Below are 18,352 nucleotides of genomic sequence, written 5' to 3'. Positions count from 1 at the left end.
GCACGGCCAGCGCTATTCTCCTTGAAGATCTTGCGTCAATGAGTTTCAAAAGAGTGAGGAGCAGGAGAAGGAACAGCTTAACTGTTCCCGGAGCAGGACTAGGGGATGGAGGACCCACTGAAGCCAAGCCAAGCCCAGAACTCCGAAGGGATGGGACTAAATGTTAATGGTTAAGGCAGGGTTCCCCCAAACTTGAGTCTCTGGCTGTTTTGGGGCTACATCTCCCATCATGCCTGAGCACTGGTCCTGCTAGCTAGGGACGATGGGAGCTGTAGTCCAGAAACAGACGGAGATCCAAGTTCGGGAAACCCTGGTTTATACGTGCAGAGAAGAAGCGGTGGAAAAGCACCAAACACAGAGGAAACCGGCAGAGAAAACAAGAGAGAAAGATCCCTGTGTGCTGCAGAGATGTCAAGGGTGTTTCAGAGAGGCACTTTCGAAGTGACAAACATCCAAATTGCCTGGAGAGAATCCGTATCCAGTCTCAGAATCCGTGTCCAGAAACTGGACTTTCTGTGGAACATCAAGGCTCGCTTTCTCCTTCACCAGCCAACGCTTGTTTCCCTTTGTCCATGTTGTATCTCCAACTGGCGTGGGGAAGATTTAGTTCATGTCTCCGGCAGAAAAACAAGTACGTCTTGAGAGGCAGCCTGAAGACCTTAGGAGCATTTCGTAGGGTGAGCATGGAGAAGTGTGTGGTTTTCCCATGTAGGAGAAGAAGAGTTTGGATTTGATATCCCGCTTTATCACTATCCGAAGGAGTCTCAAAGCAGCTAACATTCTCCTTTCCCTTCCTCCCCCACAACAAACACTCTGTGAGGTGAGTGGGGCTGAGAGACTTCAAAGAAGTGTGATTAGCCCAAGGTCACCCAGCAGCTGCATGTGGAGGAGCGGGGAAGCGAACCCGGTTCCCCAGATTATGAGTCCACCGCTCGTAACCACTACACCACACTGGCTCTCATGTGGCGTTTTTGCAGCAAAGAGGCGTCCTGAGAATCTTGGTGCCGTGAAACAGAGTCTGATCTCTAAATTGGCATGTACAGAGCAGGCATTGCTTGTGGACTCACTCATGAAGGCATCAAAATTGTTGTGGTATTTCCACAGCAGATTGGAGGGAGGGGGATTTGCAGTGGCAGTTAGGAACTTAATCAGAGCTTGCATCCGGAAGTTTTTATAACTACTGTACAGAATCAGAAATCTCCCGTGGCTAGAGATGTCTCTGAATTCAGCTCACATGTAAGGGCCATAAAGGTGTGTTAGTGCAACCAGCTGCCCAGCCTGGTTCAAGATATTAATTCACAAACCCCAAACAACTTCCTACCTGCAGGACTGCCCGATTCCTTATGCTCCAATTCAATTCACAGAGATCTACTGGGGTACTTTTGAAGGTCCCCAATGCCCCTGAGGTTCAGTTGGCCTTTACCAGGGACTGAGTCTTTAGCATGTCAAGTGGTGTCCTGTGGAACTCCTTGCCGCTAGAGGTACAGAAGGAGCCACCCTCCCTGCCTTCTTTTTGTGATCTTCTGAAAACTCTGTTGTTAGGAATGTGAATGTCTTACCAACCCATATTTATGGGTGGTTTTTATTGATGTAATTGTGATGTGTTTTTAATGTTATACCCTGATTTGTTTATGAAAGTGTGTTTTATAAATATCTAAATAAACAATAAATAAATAAACTCAGCCTCAAGAAACCAAGAATTCTTCATAAATGATCATATACAATAATTTCAACACAAGGGGCAGTTATGTTATAGTTCTGATTAGCTTCCCCCCCCCCCTGACAGGCATGCACCCACCGCTAACCAATTCAAGAGGTCATGGTGGAAATTTCTCAAAGGCTAAGACATGTGCTGATATAGAGATGCCAGCAAGTATATCTTAAGCCATCCAACTTTCTGCCAATATATTCTAAACTTTGTCATGTCAATTAACATTACGCATAAATACCGTATTTTTTGTTCTATACGGCGCACCGGACCATAGGGCGCACCTTGTTTTTAGAGGAGGAAACAAGATAAAAAATATTTTTTCTGGGTTTCCTCCTCTAAAAGCCCTGGTTTTTGAGGATCAGCTAAAAGTTTTGCACCTTTTTTGCAAATGGAAAAGCCCTGGTTTTTTGAGGATCAGCTCAAAGTTTTGCAGCTTTTTTGCACAGGGAAAAGCCCTGGTTTTTTGAGGATCAGCTAAAAGTTTTGCAGCTTTTTTGCAAAGGGGGAAAAGCAAAGCTCCTTTTGCAAAGGGGGAAAAGCAAAAAGGGAAAGCCCCGTTTTTATGGGGTTCAACTCACATTTCTGCAGCTTCTAAAGGAAAGGGAGCCTTTTCTACAGTTTCCAGACAGATAATCTGATCAGCCAGTCACATGTTGCTGGGGAAACAAACAATCTCCCTCTGCAGCACATTCAACAATGGAGGCCTGGACAAGGGGGCCGGGCTGAAAGGGAGCCAGGACTCTTATCTCTCTCCTGATCTCTTGCTGATCATCTGCTGAGCAGGGTCCTTTCAACACCCCCTTTTCTCTTTGTAAAATAAAAAGCATGATCCTCTTTTGGCCCCTGGGAAATTCAGCTCCAGGGACCACCATTCGCTCCATAAGATGTACAGATATTTCCCCTTACTTTTTAGGAGGAAAAAAGTGTGTCTTGTGGAGCGAAAAATACGGTATTCACCTATAACTTATATGCATTCCAAATATATGTACTTCGTAGTAAATTAGATTTCTTCTTCTCATAACAAATGTTTCACCTCTGGTCGGAAGGCATGGAATTAGATGCTGGTTCATAATAAAACTAAACTGAGAATGGGCCCCAAATACATTTTTGTGCAATGGCTTGTCACAGGGTTCCCATATTTCAAAAAGTGAAAATCCGGACACCAAAAGCTGTTGATCTTAAATTACGTTCTGTCCAGATGCTGCTAATGTCCGGGAATTACCTGCTGTGTCCGGAAATGTCCTGCCGTAGGGCAACCCTAGCTTGTAATAATGCACGACTGCCACTACTTTTAGAACCAGCATTCTGGGTCAACTAACTTCATTGGCTTCAGTGATGCAGAACGCATCTCTTCTCCAACGCTGTCAGATGCAGGATTAGCATGGGATAAAGCTGGAATCCCTAGGGACCATAATCTGCCGTAAGGAGTAGCTAATAACTTTTATCCTCTACGAAGCATTGCCTGCAAGTAAGTATGGAGGTGAGCATGGAGACGGAGGGGAAATGGCTGCCTCTGCTTTCCTAACTTCTGACATAACCTGCCAGGGGCGTCGCTAGGGGGGTGGGGGGGCGGGCCGCCCCGGGTTCCAGGGGAGGGTGGGGTGACACTTGGGCCACCCCGCCCCGCTGGCAACCCCTGAGCAAGCTGCGGAGCGAGGCTGCTCCGCCCCACAGCTCGTGCAGGGCCCACCTGCCGGCACTGCTATTGGGCTGCCCTCCCCTGCTGCACGAGCCGCTGCGGAAGCAGCAGCGCCGGCCCAGGCGCGAGTGCGCATGTGCGACATTTTGCGCATGCACACTGCGCCTGGGCCGGCGCTGCTGCTTCTGCAGCGACGTTGCGAGCACTCTGAGTGAAAAAGCGGCTTGGGGGCAGCTGCCGATTGCGCGTGGCAGCCCCCCAAGCCGCCTTTTCACTCAGAGGGTTCGCAACATCGCCGCGAAAGCAGCAGCAGCGGCAGGAGCCCAGCGGGGTCCCGCGGCGATGTTGCGAGCCCGCCGGGTGAAAAGGCAGCTTGGGGGCAGCTGCCGATCACGCGCGGCAGCCCCCCAAGCCGCTTTTTCGCTCAGAGGGCTCGCAACGGCGCTGCGGAAGCGGCAGCGCTGGCCCAGAGAGAGTGCGCACGCGCGACATTTTGCGCATGCGCACTCAGTCATGACGCAACGTCAGGCCGCCCTGCCCCCAGGGGGGTGCCTCCTTCGCGCTGCCATCCTGGACGGCGCAGAGCCTCCCTCCACCCCTGTAACCTGCCCCATATCCCAATGTCATTACACCTTGTATTTCCCTGCCTACCAATGATATAAAGTAGAGGGAGAAGAAATGCACTTTGTAAGAACAGGAAGTCATGTGGTAGAAATTGAAATGGATCACCCTTTGGGGCAGCCACCCCATGTTTCTTCTTGGAGAGTGGGTGCAAAATAAAGAGGGCTGCTATCAGGTAGGAGGACACCAACTTACCATCACAGTTACGGAGAAGATTCTTACTCTGCTTAGAATGCTCCTCTTCCTCCGGGATGGTCTCCATCAATTGGTAGCCCTTGTAGCTTGGATAGGGTCCATGGGATGTCAAGGGGTCATCGTCGAGATACTGATCTGAGAAGGTGGGGCTGCTCTTGTCTCCTTCGTGCCAACGAGGACCCAGGTCTGAAGCACAGGAAGACTCCAGAGAAGTAGGGTCATGAGCAGATGATGAGAAGTCATCAGATTCTCCACTCTCCTGGCTAAAGGTGCTTTCATCGTCTGAAGCTTCAGAGTAGCGTTCGTAAGACCCGTCATCGCTGTCTTCTAAGCCCTCGTCTCCTTCTTTGGTGGGATGGCGATCCGCTTTGCTTCCCAGGTTGGCGAAGGAAGAAGATATGGAGTCGCCTGCCTCTTGGACAGCCTCATAGACCCGAGACATCCATGAGGACAAGGGCTGGAAGAAATTCTGGACATCCTGGGAGGACATGCTTTTTTGCACACCATGAACAAGTAAAGTGAAGGGTCATAAACTCCAGCTGTTCATCTCTGCCAGCATGCCAGACTCAGAGGTCTGTGAGCTACAGAATAAGCATTGCAAAAGGTTATCAAAAGATTGCCTCCCCTCTCTTTTAACCTCTTTGTTAAACTACTAAAATCATCCAAGCTGAGAGAAAGAAAGAGAGGACAGAAAAGAGAAAGGAGAAGTGTCCACACACCACAGACCAGAAAGAGAGAATGCTTTCACCCAAATTTGCAACACAACCAGGGATTCACCAAACCAAAAGCACAGGATGAATGTCAAAAGTTAATTTATAACTACATAATGCAAGCGATGGTTCAAACCATGTTTACAGGTTCCCCAAATAACAATAAAGCAGACAACGTTGGGGTGGATGCAGAGGTTTAAATTCCCCCACTGAACACAGCAGATGGGGGGGTGTAAATCGTACACTCCCCATTCAACAGTTTGTTGATCGGCTGGGATGTCTGCATGTGCCTATACACGTCTGTGTATGTTTGTGAGTGTTTGTGCCATTCCTGGCATGTGGCCAGCAGAGGATTGGCAAAGGGTGATCAAAACCCATCCTCCGCTCCTGATGTAATTGGAATGCCACAGTTTAGCAGACACAGTAGTTTGCCGCTGCATCCAAACCAATAAACTAGGGTTTGCATTTACCCTGCAAACCATCGTTTTAAATTCTGGTATGGAGGTTGGGCGCAAATTACAGTTTGCTAGGTTGGTTCTAACAGCAAATTATGGCTTGCATTGATCAGTGAGTGAGCACGTGAAGGAAGGAACCTAAGGCTCAACCGCATAATGCCTTTTCATGCCAGCTGACCCAGTATTTGCTACAGCAGTGTTTTTCAACCTTTTTTGGGCAAGGGCACACTTGTTTTATGAAAAAAATCACGAGGCACACCACCGTTAGAAAATGTTAAAAAAATTAACTCTGTGCCTATATTGACTATATATAAAGTAATTCTCTTGAATAGGAATCAAATAAACACAATTTTTCCCACGGCACACCAGGCAACATCTCGCGGCACACTAGTGTGCCGCGGAACAGTGGTTGAAAAACACTGTGCTACAGTACAGTGGAACCCCGGGTTGCGCACACCCCGGGTTGCGGACGTTTGAGTTAAGAACACCCACAACCCGGAAGCGTTTCCGGAGCGTGCGCGACCCCCGGATGAGTTCATGCATGCGCAGAAGCGCTTAAATCACGCTACCTCCGGGGTTTTTCTTTGGGGGGGGCGTTCATGTTACACATGCCCGTGTTACGTAGCGCAATACACGGGGTACCACTCTATTTGCTATCTCTAATTCTCTGGTATGAAGTTCCCCATACAGTGGTACCTCGGGTTACAGACGCTTCAGGTTACAGACTCCACTAACCCAGAAATAGTACCTCGGGTTAAGAACTTTGCTTCAGGATGAGAACAGAAATCCTGCTCTGCCGGCGCGGCGGCAGCAGGAGGTCCCATTAGCTAAAGTGGTACCTCAGGTTAAGAACAGTTTCAGGTTAAGAATGGACCCCCAGAACGAATTAAGTTCTTAACCTGAGGTACCACTGTAATTTCAAATAAAACTGTCTTGGAATCCGAAACAAAGTGGCTCACCACCAAATAATTGTTTCCCATTAATCATGCTCCTCATTTAGATTTTACTTTTATCCCAACCCTTTTAAGAACACGTGCTTTGCCTTGGAAGAAAAGGAACGGCAACAATTAATTGCAGTTCTCCATTTTTTTCTGGTGCCTTAAAAATAAAAGGAAGCAAACTCTATATCGTATAAATCTGACACCCACTGTTTATTAACAGCTAGGAGCAGGTTCTAAAATGCAAGGCTGCCATACAGGACAAATGTGCTGGAACGATACAAAAAGCACAATCGCAGAAGTCTCTGGAATACCTGAGCACAAAGCAAGGCTTCCTGCCTGCAAAAGCAGATGCAAAAACGTTGTTCAGCCTGAGCTGATAGAAACTCGAACAACCCAGGGATGGGATCTATGAGTTAGGCTTGCAGGCTGAATGGGATAGCTCCATAGAAGAGCATGCGGAAGGCCTTGGTTCAATCCTCAGACCCCTCTAAGGAGGGCAGGGAGAGACCCCGCTCTGGATCTCTGGAGCCATCAAAAGAAGAACTTTTATAATCACCCAGTTTCAATGCAACCAGGGGGTTTTTTTTAATGGAAACTAATTGTACATTCAACAGACGGTCAACACATGATGAGCACATACCCTTCAACTTTCCTCAGATGAAAAATAGGGACGTTTCTCACTCCCTGCAAATGACCCTCCTTGACCCCCCCCCCCATTTTTTGTCCCTCCCCTGCCTACAGACTGAGCATTTTCTGTCAGAAGAAGGCTGAATGCCGCCACCACTTCACCAACGGGACACAGCACACAAGCCCTCCCGCGCCCTGATAAAACCACTTAATCCCAATTTTGTTTTAATGTATTTAGGATGGGGCAAGATTAGACGAAGAACTGATGCTTTTGAATTGACGCTTTTGAATTATGGTGCCGGAGGAGACTCTTGAGAGTCCCATGGACTGCAAGAAGATCAAACCTATCCATTCTCAAGGAAATCAGCCCTGAGTGCTCACTGGAAGGACAGGTCCTGAAGTTGAGGCTCCTATACTTTGGCCACCTCATGAGAAGAGAAGACTCCCTGGAAAAGACCCTGATGTTGGGAAAGATGGAGAGCACAAGGAGAAGGGGACGACAGAGGATGAGATGGCTGGACAGTGTTCTCGAAGTGACTAGCCTGAGTTTGGCCAAACTGCGAGAGGCAGTGGAGGATAGGCGTGCCTGGCGTGCTCTGGTCCATGGGGTCACGAAGAGTCGGATACGACTAAACGACTAAACAACAAGATTAGCCATAGATACACAAAGTATTTTATTTTATTTTTAAATCAAGACTCCTTGTCCTTTCTTCCCTCTCAGGGAGGCCCTGCCTTCTGCCTGCCCCTCAGAGCTGGCACGTCACACGGGGCTGGGCCTCAGCATTGGCAACTTCTCCTCCTCTTTGCCCACTCTCCACCAGCCACTACGAGCTGCCCAAGGGAGGAGGCCGGCAGCGGCGGCCATAAAGAGGCAACAGGGTGTTCCATCAAAAGCCTCCCTGAGCTCGGCGGCACTGGCGGGGGGAATGGAGACACATTCCAGGATCAAATCAGAAACCGAGATGGCTTTCGTAACTCCAGGACTGTCCCTGGAAAAGAGGGACCCTTGGAGGGTAAACATACATGTCTGAATGAGCTCTTTAGCCTATTAATTCAGAACCAACTGGATATGGCGCCCACGTTTATTTATTTCAGCCTTCCTTAACCCAGTGCTACAACTCCCATCAGAATGCATGGCCAGCCATTAGGAGGATGGGAGCAGCAGTCCTTCAACGCTTGGAGGACATTGGGTTGGGGAAACCTCGTTCACGGATCTGCCCCGCTGACAGTGACGGGGACTAAACCTTTTTCCCAAAGTTGCACATGGGCGAATATTTCCCCTGCCAGAAGAAGAAGAAGAAGAAGAAGAAGAAGAAGAAGAAGAAGAAGAAGAAGAAGAAGTGTTTGGATTTGATATCCCGCTTCATCACTACCCTAAGGAGTCTCAAAGCGGCTAACAATATCCTTTCCCTTCCTTCCCCCACAACAAACACTCTGTGAGGTGAGTGGGGCTGAGAGACTTCAAAGAAATGTGACTAGCCCAAGGTCACCCAGCAGCTGCAGGAGGAGGAGCGGAGACGCGAACCCGGTTCCCCAGATTACGAGTCTACCACTCTTAACCACTACACCACGCCGGCTCTCCTAGCGGTTTGTCACTATGGCCCATTCCCCCCCCCCCCAAATAAAAAACTGGTTCAAATACCAGAAGTGAGTTTGACTGGGAGGAAACTGGGAGCGGCTGGAGTGGAGGATGCAAAGCAGGGAAGATTTCGCTCCCCTAAACTGCACACCCTTTTCTTGCCACTTCCCTTTTGATAGGTGAATGCAGCAGAGGCGGACGAACAAATGGGAGCGCCCCATCGCATCCTAAAAGTGGTCCCCAAACTCAATTTGTGGCTTCAGAAGAGGTGTCAAATTTCCTTCAAGATAGGGCATGCATGAGCACAAAGGCTGTTTGGGGCAAATTCCACTTCATCTTGGTACATCCATTGCAACCCCCACCCCAAGACAACAGAGCGAACAGGTAAATGTTCTAAATATCTTTGACACCACCTTGCCCATTTTAGCAAAAAGGAAAAAGCTGTTTCCTACTTGAATTTCCCAGTATAATTAATAAGTAGCAGCACTGTCTCTATATATACACACCCAAGACTACAATAACACAAATGCCATCTTTCTCCCACAGTACAAGCTGCGGTTCAAGGCAATATGAGCCTTTCCATTATAAATACCACATTTTAAAGGATTTACTTGTCAATCATCTAAGAATTACTTTCAAATGCAAATCACTACAGTGTGCAAGTAAGTCTTCTCAGCTCTCCCCCCCACCACCACCACTTCGCCTCCCACTTTCCTCAGTTTTTAAAACCTACCCTGTTTATTAATAATTCACATTTTTAAAAGCTTTGGTAAATATATGTTTGCGCTGCCGTCTGTGGCAGTTCCAAAAAGCACCAACGCCCACAACGCAGCGAAGGAGAGATGTTGTCATTTTTATTATTCTTTTTTTTTTTTTTTTTTTTAAAGGACTTTGCATTGCAATACTTGTCAGGAGAAAGAAAGACTTTGCAACACTCTCAACAAAGGGAACGTTTCAACAGAGCGATATCGGTGTTTGTGTAACGCTGAGAGCCTGGCGGAGAACAAAAGGAACCTAACGAAAGCCCCACAAGTCAGTGATGTACAGGGGGGGGGCGAAGGTGGTGGGGCGCCCCGTGTTCCAGACTGGAGGGGGTTACACTCTGGGCGCCCCCCCCCCCAGCGCGACACCCAAGCCACGGGGATTCGAACCGCCGACCTTCTGATCGGCAAAGGCTCTGTGGTTTAGGCCATTCTTTGTTAAAAGAAACCAAATAGCTCAGGCCTAGTGAGCCCAAGTAACTCTTCCCAGTAGATTGCGGTTTCCCAAATTTGGGTCTCTGGCTGTTTTTGGACTACAACTCCCATCGTCCCTATCAAAGATGGTCAGGGATGATGGGAATTGTAGTCCTAAAACAGCTGGAGACCCAAGTTTTGGAAACCCTGCATTTGATCTTGCCTAACCTTAACCTTAACCTTAACCCTAACCCTACCTCCAACCCTAACTCTAAACCCAACCCTAACCCTAACCCTACCTCTCAATGCCAAAGAAGCAGGAGGAGTACAGCCATCACCAAGTAGAAAGCACCCAAAAGGAAGCCCCATCAATTTCCCAGGTGGCTGTTGCCTCACACCCAAGACACACCCCAGAAGAAAGGAATAAAATATGGGAATTATTATTCCAGCATTATTACGATATTTCGCCATTTATTCTCGCAAGACTCATTGTTGTCAAAGCAAACCTAATGGCTGAATTGGCACGTCACAGTAAGCCATAGTTTAGTGTGGCGTTCACAAGCTGGAATGAGCCGAAGTGAGACCCACCTGCCCTTTGATGCTTCCCTTTTGTCTCCCCCTCTGGTCCAGAGCAGGACTTTAGCCATGCTTCTTTTTCATGAAACTCTCGGCTTGTCATTGGCGGGGCTTATAAAATACTCTGGTCACTTTCGAAGCAAGTCAACTCCAAGCCTCGGTTAAACGAACCTGAGTTTGTAATAAACCACAAACCCCCATTTGCATCCAAAAAAAATTAATCTAAATATTCAGTAGCAATGAAGCAAAATGCTGTTGGGAGTTCTCTTCCTGGAGAATTTGTGCAAGCCTGAGACTCACATGGGATCGTTCCAGCTTCTGCATGACACAGTAACAACAACAATAATAATTTTATTATTTATACCCCACCCATCTGGCTGGGTTTCCCTAGCCACTCTGGGCGGCTTACAGCATATCTAAAAACATAGACAACAGGATGAGGAAGCTCAAGCCCAGGTGCTGAATGCCATTATCCTGACCTCTTTATCTTCCCTTACCTTTTTTGCTCCACCCACTTTTACCTCTGCCCCCCCCCCACAAGCATGTGGACCCTGGAAGGTTGCCCACAGGAAAATGTGGCCCTCGGAATCATACACCTGTGGAATCGGAAGGGGTCCAAATGGACCCCTACTCCAATCCCCCTGCCCAGAGGCGCCATCTTCTCAAGTTGATTGAGGGGAACTGATGGGATGTCCTAACATCACAAGGAGCTAGGGGGGTGGAGCCAAACACCCTCTGAACCCACCCCTCAAAAAAAAAAACTTGGGGGGGGGGGCAAATGCCTCAGCCTCTAGAAGCCGGCACCTATGCCCCCCTGCAGTACAGGAATCCAAGCTAATCATTCAGGCCCGAGGTGGAAAAGGTTCCCCATCCTGGCTAAATGTTGGCTCTTTCGTGTGACGTGCAAATGTAGCCAACGGGTGCCAGAAAGCAAAAGATAGCAGTTCCAATCAATTTGAAGTTTCGCTAAAAGCAGGAGATTTCAATTTATTCCTTAAATGACTCAGATACGATTTCATTTAAGGAGTTGGGAGCGTGGCGGTACTTACCAAGGCTCTCGTGAACGGCCGACTTCTCTTTGTAGCGTTTCCGTTTCCCGCGTTGTTCCAAGCAGGGGAGGCCCCCGATCTTCTCAAAGCAGAGCTTCTTGTTGATGAAGAGGAAGAGGACCGCAAAGAGGACGACGAAGACCCCGACAGCTGAGAGGAACCCAATCGCTTCAGGAGTAACTGGCGAGGAAAAGCACAAGGAAGAAAGGCAGGTGTTAAGCTGGTGCTTTGCGGGGTCATGTCGGCAAATGCACGTTCCCAGCAGTGCTGTCAAGTATCCCGTTTTCCCCAGGATTCTCCCTTATTTTAAGCAGTTTCCCGCTGCTCTCCCTTATTTTTTATTTCCCTTAAATTTCCCGTTTTTAATGGAAGCAGCTCCTCCCCTGCTGGCCAGGGGCTGGGTGGGAAGACCTCGCCTACTTGGAGAGAAAAGCCTCAGCCCTCAAAGCAAGTGGGAGCCGTTTCCCGTGCTTACAGGGGGGTGTATTCCTCCCCCTGCATCAGCCCCTATCCGTTGCTGCCGAGCCCCTCAGCCGGCCAATAGGGTTAGCTGGCGGGCGGAGCCTGGCTGCCTTTGAGCAGCTGCTGCTTCCTGTCTGTTTTGATGGGATCAGACCAGAAGACAATGGGGCTCCATTGCACGGAGCACATGGCTGCCCTCCTCTTTGCTGGCTGCCCTCCTCTTTGCTCTGCTCCGAGCCCGAGCCCGCTTGGAGTTTACATTGCTGCTCCGCCCACTTTTGCTTCTGGCTCCGCCCACCACTGACATGTGACTGTCCCCGGGATAGGTGAGACTGCTGATCCCTTATTTTCAAATCCGAAACTTGACAGCTATGGTTCCCAGACGTGTATTTGCAGCGACGGTGACACGCAGAGGGATTAAGCATTTGTAAAAGAGTCCCATGGACTGCAAGAAGATCAAACCTATCCATTCTGAAGGAAATCAGCCCTGAGTGCTCGTTGGAAGGACAGATCCTGAAGCTGAGGCTCCAATACTTTGGCCACCTCACCAGAAGAGAAGACTCCCTGGAAAAGACCCCGGTATTGGGAAAAATGGAGGGCACAAGGAGAAGGGGGCGACAGAGGATGAGATGGTTGGACAGTGTTCTCGAAGCTACTAACATGAGTCTGACCAAACTGCGGGAGGCAGTGGAAGACAGGAGTGCCTGGCGTGCTCTGGTCCATGGGGTCACGAAGAGTCGGACATGACTAAACGACTAAACAACAACAAAAAGAGGCATGATTCCGGAGGGAGCCACAGGAAAGGGTAGGAAAAGAACAGGCCTGTTGCCTTTGTGCGCAACTTGACGACGCAACTGTAACCATGTCTGCTCAGAAGGAAGTCTTATGGAATTCCATGGCTCTCACTCCCAGGTAAGAGGCATGAATGGTGTTCCAACTCCTTTGAACACAGAAGGTCCCGGCCTCAATCCTTGGCACCTCTCAGGAGGGCTATGAGGGAACCCCACCTGAAATCTTGAAGTGCCACTGTCTGGCAATGTTGACAATACTGAGCTAAGTGAACCAATGGCCGGACTCAGCAAAAGGCAGTTTCCTATGGTTCTCGGCAAGGTTAGGATGGCAGCCTGACAGGTGTTATATGCTTCCTGGTCTTTGATTTGCTCTACTGCTCCAGGAGGTGTACGGGCAATCTACCCAGAAGAAGATGAATTGTATTTCAATGAGTTCCTGCCTCTGTTCCTTCCCAATACCTGTCTCTTGATAAGCTCTTTGATGGCATAAGAACAACCTTTAATGTCCTAATCCATGGGTAGGCAAACTAAGGCCCAGGGGCTGGATCCGGCCCAATCACCTTCTAAATGCAGCCCATGGATGGTCCGGGAATCAGCGTGTTTTTACATGAGTAGAATGTGTCCTTTTATTTAAAACGCATCTCTGGTTATTTGTGGGGTCTGCCTGGTGTTTTTACATGAGTAGAATGTGTGCTTTTATTTAAAATGCGTCTCTAGGTTATTTGTGGGGCATAGGAATTTGTTCATTTCCCCCCCCCAAAAAAAGATAGTCCAGCCTCCCCCCCCCCCAAGGTCTGAGGGACAGTGGACTGCTGAAAAAGTTTGCTGACCCCTGTTAAATCAGTTGGAAGTGATACCGCTAGGTACCTTCTCTGATGTTGGACATTGTTTTGAGAAAGTGAGGCTTTGGGAGGGGGTGGCTAATGAAAGATCTGCACATAGCCAGTTGGGCAAGCCACACAGGCTAGCTATCTATAAATCGGATGGTTGTAGGCAGAGTTTTTGAGAAGTTCGTGCTCCGGCTGCGGGGCCGTGCAAACTGAGGCTACCTGGGGAAGTCACTTTGACACTTCTTGAGGGCTTCCAAGTGAAAAATGGAAGTGCTAGCTTGGTATGTATATATTGCTTGCAGTTTAGAACAAAATCTTTAATCTTCTCACTCACTTGTGTCTTTTTTTACTTCTGAATCTCATTTTTAAAGAACCACCTTGCATTTGCCGAGGCAGAGAAAATGTTCCCACTATTCTGAGTCCTTGCCTTCTGTCCCACTTAGAGATAGAAAGGGACTGAGGATGTCAACCCAAAAGGAACAGCGCGAACAGCTCCTCTCTGGGAGCAGAGAGTGCCTGATTAAGGTGCCTTTCCCCTCACCCAATCGATGTGACTTGAGGCAATGGGGGGCATGCCTGCACCATTTAGAAGTCCTTCTCTTTCTCTGCTATTTTAGCTGTGGCACCCCTTTTGTGTTGCGCCCCCCCACACACACACACATACATGCGACAGCTAGTTTGCCACTGGTGCCAAGGCGCTTTCTCAAAATTCCAAATGTGCCTCCTAGGGTCGCTAGCCCCTGGCTTAGCTTAAGCAAAGTAGTGGTCTCATGTGGTTGGCATCCGTCTATCTCAATGTGGGAATATACTTTGCAGGTGCGCTCGCACCTGTGGTTATTTGTGATTATTTGTGCTTAATTTTACTGTATCCTTCCGCCCTGGCAGGAAAGGTAGCAGTAGGATCCGGCAGGCGATTCACTGCTGGGATCCCTCCACGGGGAAAAAGTGGCTCCAAACTTTGAATTAGGCAACGGTCAGTTAATCTTCTTCCCGCCCAATTTAGGGCAGCAACAGAATTGTAATTGGTTGTTGTATTCATTATGACGTTGGTTATTCGCTCAATAAATAGCTGCCTCTCCCTGTTTGTGGTGTGGAGAAAGCCGAGGAGTGAGCACGAGAACATCGATGCGTGACAAGCCCAGTTGCAAACAGAAAGCGAAACCAACCACGCAGGGCAGCGGTAGGCTCCTCCACCAGACTGCAGTCTCAGTTGTTTTATTTTCACTTTTGTTTTAAAAGTCTTTTAATTGGCCGTTTCGTTTTGGCCAACTTTTAGCTTTATTTTCCTCTTCGGAACCTTTTTGGACCAGACAGACGCTTGCAACCATTCACGAGGCAGAATCTTCACGGACTCACAAACTCAACCCTCAGATTGCAGCCAGCGGATCCCTTTCTTCACGGCGCGGTGGGAGCGGGCTCCAGGATTACCGGCTGTCCTGGCCACAGGCTGCCCCACAACCGGTGCCCCGTGTGAGGCTACACGTGAAGAAGAAGAAGAAGAAGAGTTTGGATTTGATATCCCGCTTTTCACTACCCAAAGGAGTCTCAAAGCGGCTAACATTCTCCTTTCCCTTCCTCCCCCACAACAAACACTCTGTGAGGTGAGCGAGGCTGAGAGACTTCAGAGAAGTGTGACTAGCCCAAGGTCACCCAGCAGCTGCATGTGGAGGAGCGGAGACGCGAACCCGGTTCACCAGATTATGAGTCTGCCGCTCTTAACCACTACACCACACTACACCACGTGAGGCGTCGGTTGCAACAATCCCCACATCTCAAGAGACCATGGAGTGCGCCTACGGGCGTGAAGTCAAACCACTGCATTGGCAGCACCAAAGTGACCCCCTGCAGCGCCTAGGCGGTGTTTATGGAGGTCCTCGGCTGCCCAGACGACGAGACCCCCCCTCTCAGCCTGGCTGATGTGGTCCAAAGGAAAGCAGAGCAAGACGTTGGGCACCAGCTTGGCTGCAGGAGTTGATGGAAGGAGGCATTCAAGGCGCTATCCAACCATCTTAAGGACTCCACTCTGGATTTGTGTAGGGTTTACTCCTGAGCCTTTTCTACTCCCGAAGATTCCCGGGAAGGCAGCAGAGGTTTAGGATCAGAGTTTTCCTTCTCCTAGATGGGTTACCTTTGCAGGTGGATAAGCCCCACCTGCCCCTCACTTCCCTCTACAGCACATGCAGAAACCGCCTTCTTGACCGCTGGACGCACGATTGGTTTGTCTGCTCAATCCGCTAGAGCCTGTCTTTGCATGAAGGGAAACCCCTAACTCATCAAGGGTTCGAGACCCGTCGGCTACCCTCACCTGGTTTAGCCGGCCAGTTGAAGCAGTTTCCCAGGTTGTGGCTGTTGACCACCCCCTGGGATGTGCTTAAATGTAATGCCCAGCGAGGATTACAGAAGCCAGAAGTACTGCCCTAACCCAATGAGTTTCTTGTCCTGCTTCAGGACTTGTTGTTCAGTCGTTCAGTCATGTCCGACTCTTCGTGACCCCATGGACCAGAGCACGCCAGGCACGCCTATCCTTCACTGCCTCCCGCAGTTTGGCCAAACTCATGTTAGTAGCTTCGAGAATACTGTCCAACCATCTCGTCCTCTGTCGTCCCCTTCTCCTTGTGCCCTCCATCTTTCCCAACATCAGGGTCTTTTCCAGGGAGTCTTCTCTTCTCATGAGGTGGCCAAAGTACTGGAGCCTCAACTTCAGGATCTGTCCTTCTAGTGAGCACTCAGGGCCGATTTCCTTGAGAATGGATAGGTTTGATCTTCTTGCAGTCCATGGGACTCTCAAGAGTCTCCTCCAGCACCATAATTCAAAAGCATCAATTCTTCGGCGATCAGCCTTCTTTATGGTCCATAAATTCTTCGGTGATCAGCCTTCTTCAGGACAGGCAAGCAGTTAAATATATTATGCAAAAAAAGAGAGAAAGCTAAAAACTCTGCAGAATGAATTATGCAAAGCGAGAAGTTACACAACCATGCTAGAATTCCACAATTGTTACAGGTTGCAGAAACCAGCCTTTCCTGGTGCAGAAGTGGGAGAAAGCTGCTAGCCAACATGGCCAAAGATGGCTCACTCTAGGAAAATTAACTGCGAACCCCAAAATTTGGGATCCTCTCCAAACCCGTGCCAACGTTTTGCAGGGTTTTTTGCAGCGTTTTGCAGAGAAACCCCTGTGTTTTGCAGCACTCGCTCGTTCAGCAAAGGAGATGGTCTCGGAGGCATGCAAGGCACAATCATCGGTGGCAGCCTTTCCCGTCTATTGCTACCACCACAGCTTTCATTTTTTAGAAAAAAGAAAGACCTTTTTAAGTGCCCACAAAGCAATTCCTCAACTGCATCAGAGGGAGATTCAATCCATGCACAGTTAACTTGGGGATGCAGCACCATTCTCAGCAGAGACTCCTTTTAATGCCAGTTTCATTCCCGACTTTTGGGGTGGGAGGCGAAGCAAAGATAATAGGGAAGCTCGTGTTACTGGTACTTTTCCAATTAGAAACCCACCACCACCACCCAATCAGCGGCCCATAAACTGTCTGCTCTTATGCCGTTTGCGCTAATTGAATTTCATTATACATTTGGAGCAACACATTATTTCCCTGCTGGTTCCTATAGCACCCTTCATAACTAGGGGCTAATTATACAGCGTATGCATTTGCATGCACACACACACACACACACACACACGACTGCAAACCAAGAGAACGTTGTGTGGGCCGTAGCTGTGAGGAAAGGCTGCGTGGAACAGACTTGGGCAATCTCGCACAGGGTTTAATGCACAACGCCCCCTGCCAGCAGCATAAACTGTGCGCAGGAGACACCAGGAAGGGCTGTCGCTCGGATGCCGTGCACACAAGAAAGCCGAAGGTTCGATACCTGGGATCTCCAGGAAGGAAGGCCTGGGAGAAATCCTTGCTAACCATCTGCTGTTCCCAGGAACACAGGAAGTTGCTTTATAAAGTAGTCAGGCCATTGGTCCAATAAGCTTGGTATTGTCTACACTGACTGGCAGCCGTTTTCCAGGGTTTTAGGCCTTAACTGGAGATGCCAAGGATGCAGCTTTGGACTTTCTGCATGCAAAGCAGATATGCAGCCCCCCCCCCCCAGCTGTTACGCTGGTTCAATCCCCGGCATCTCCAGTTGTCGTTTGGAAAGGAAAAACCAGCAAGAGAGTCTTGCGGGCATCTTAAAGAGTAACTGACATATAGGCAAGTTATATGATGTTAGTCTTTGAGGTGCGGCAGGACTCTGCTGTGTTTGCTGCAGAAGGCCACTCCTCTGGAAATATTTATCCAGGGCGATTGGCTGCATGGGGACAGAGTTCAGTACAAAAAAAGCTGAATGTGCCACAGGCTCAATGCAGGCATTGAAACAAACTCATAGTGACCGCATTTGCAGCCCCACTTGGCCCTCTCTGAGCGTTCACTCTTAGCAGTAGAGGAAGTTGTCTTGCAAAGTCTCATCCATCATGCCAGCAACTGATGCTCTACCCCTAACCCAAAGCTCTAAGACAAGTGCATTCAGGGTAGTTCAGGACAGATGGTTCGCTAAGGTTGCAGGTTCGATCACTGTATTGGGACAGCTGCATATTCCTGCGCTGCAGGGGGTTAAACTAGATGCTCCTCAGGGTCCTCTACAATTCTATGATTTGAATGGTGGGCCCAAGTTCTTCGGCTTACCAGTAGTACATGTGAAAAGGATCTCAGGGGTCTTGGTGGACCACAAGCTTAACACGAGTCAACGGCGTGATGCTGCAGCAAAAAAAGCAAATGCTATTCTAGGCTGCATCAACAGAAGTATAGCGTCCAGATCAAGGGAAGTCATAGTGCCATTCTATTCCGCTTTAGTCAAACCACACCTGGAGTCCTGTATCCAATTCTGGGCGCCACAATTTAAGAAGGATGTTGACAAGCTGGAAGATGTGCAGAGGAGGGCGACCAAGATGAGCAAGGGACTGGAAACCAAGCGTTCCTTATGAGGAACGGTTGAAGGA

At 49.0% G+C, this 18,352-nt stretch overlaps 1 protein-coding gene across 1 annotated transcript in view; it reads right to left on the bottom strand.

Annotated features, from left to right (window-relative positions):
• SYT16 (synaptotagmin 16) overlaps window positions 1–18,352 on the bottom strand; it is a 103,105-nt gene that overhangs the window by 36,542 nt on the left and 48,211 nt on the right. The window contains 4 exon segments of the mRNA XM_033174339.1: window positions 4,167–4,663; window positions 4,665–4,681; window positions 4,683–4,747; window positions 11,279–11,458. Coding sequence (XP_033030230.1) covers window positions 4,167–4,663; window positions 4,665–4,681; window positions 4,683–4,747; window positions 11,279–11,458 — 759 coding nt within the window.

The sequence above is a fragment of the Lacerta agilis genome, chromosome 1 (assembly GCF_009819535.1).
Source record: "Lacerta agilis isolate rLacAgi1 chromosome 1, rLacAgi1.pri, whole genome shotgun sequence".
Lineage (NCBI taxonomy): Eukaryota > Metazoa > Chordata > Lepidosauria > Squamata > Lacertidae > Lacerta > Lacerta agilis.
Note: the sequence above shows the minus strand (reverse complement) of the source record. Positions and strands in the feature narration are given on the sequence as shown.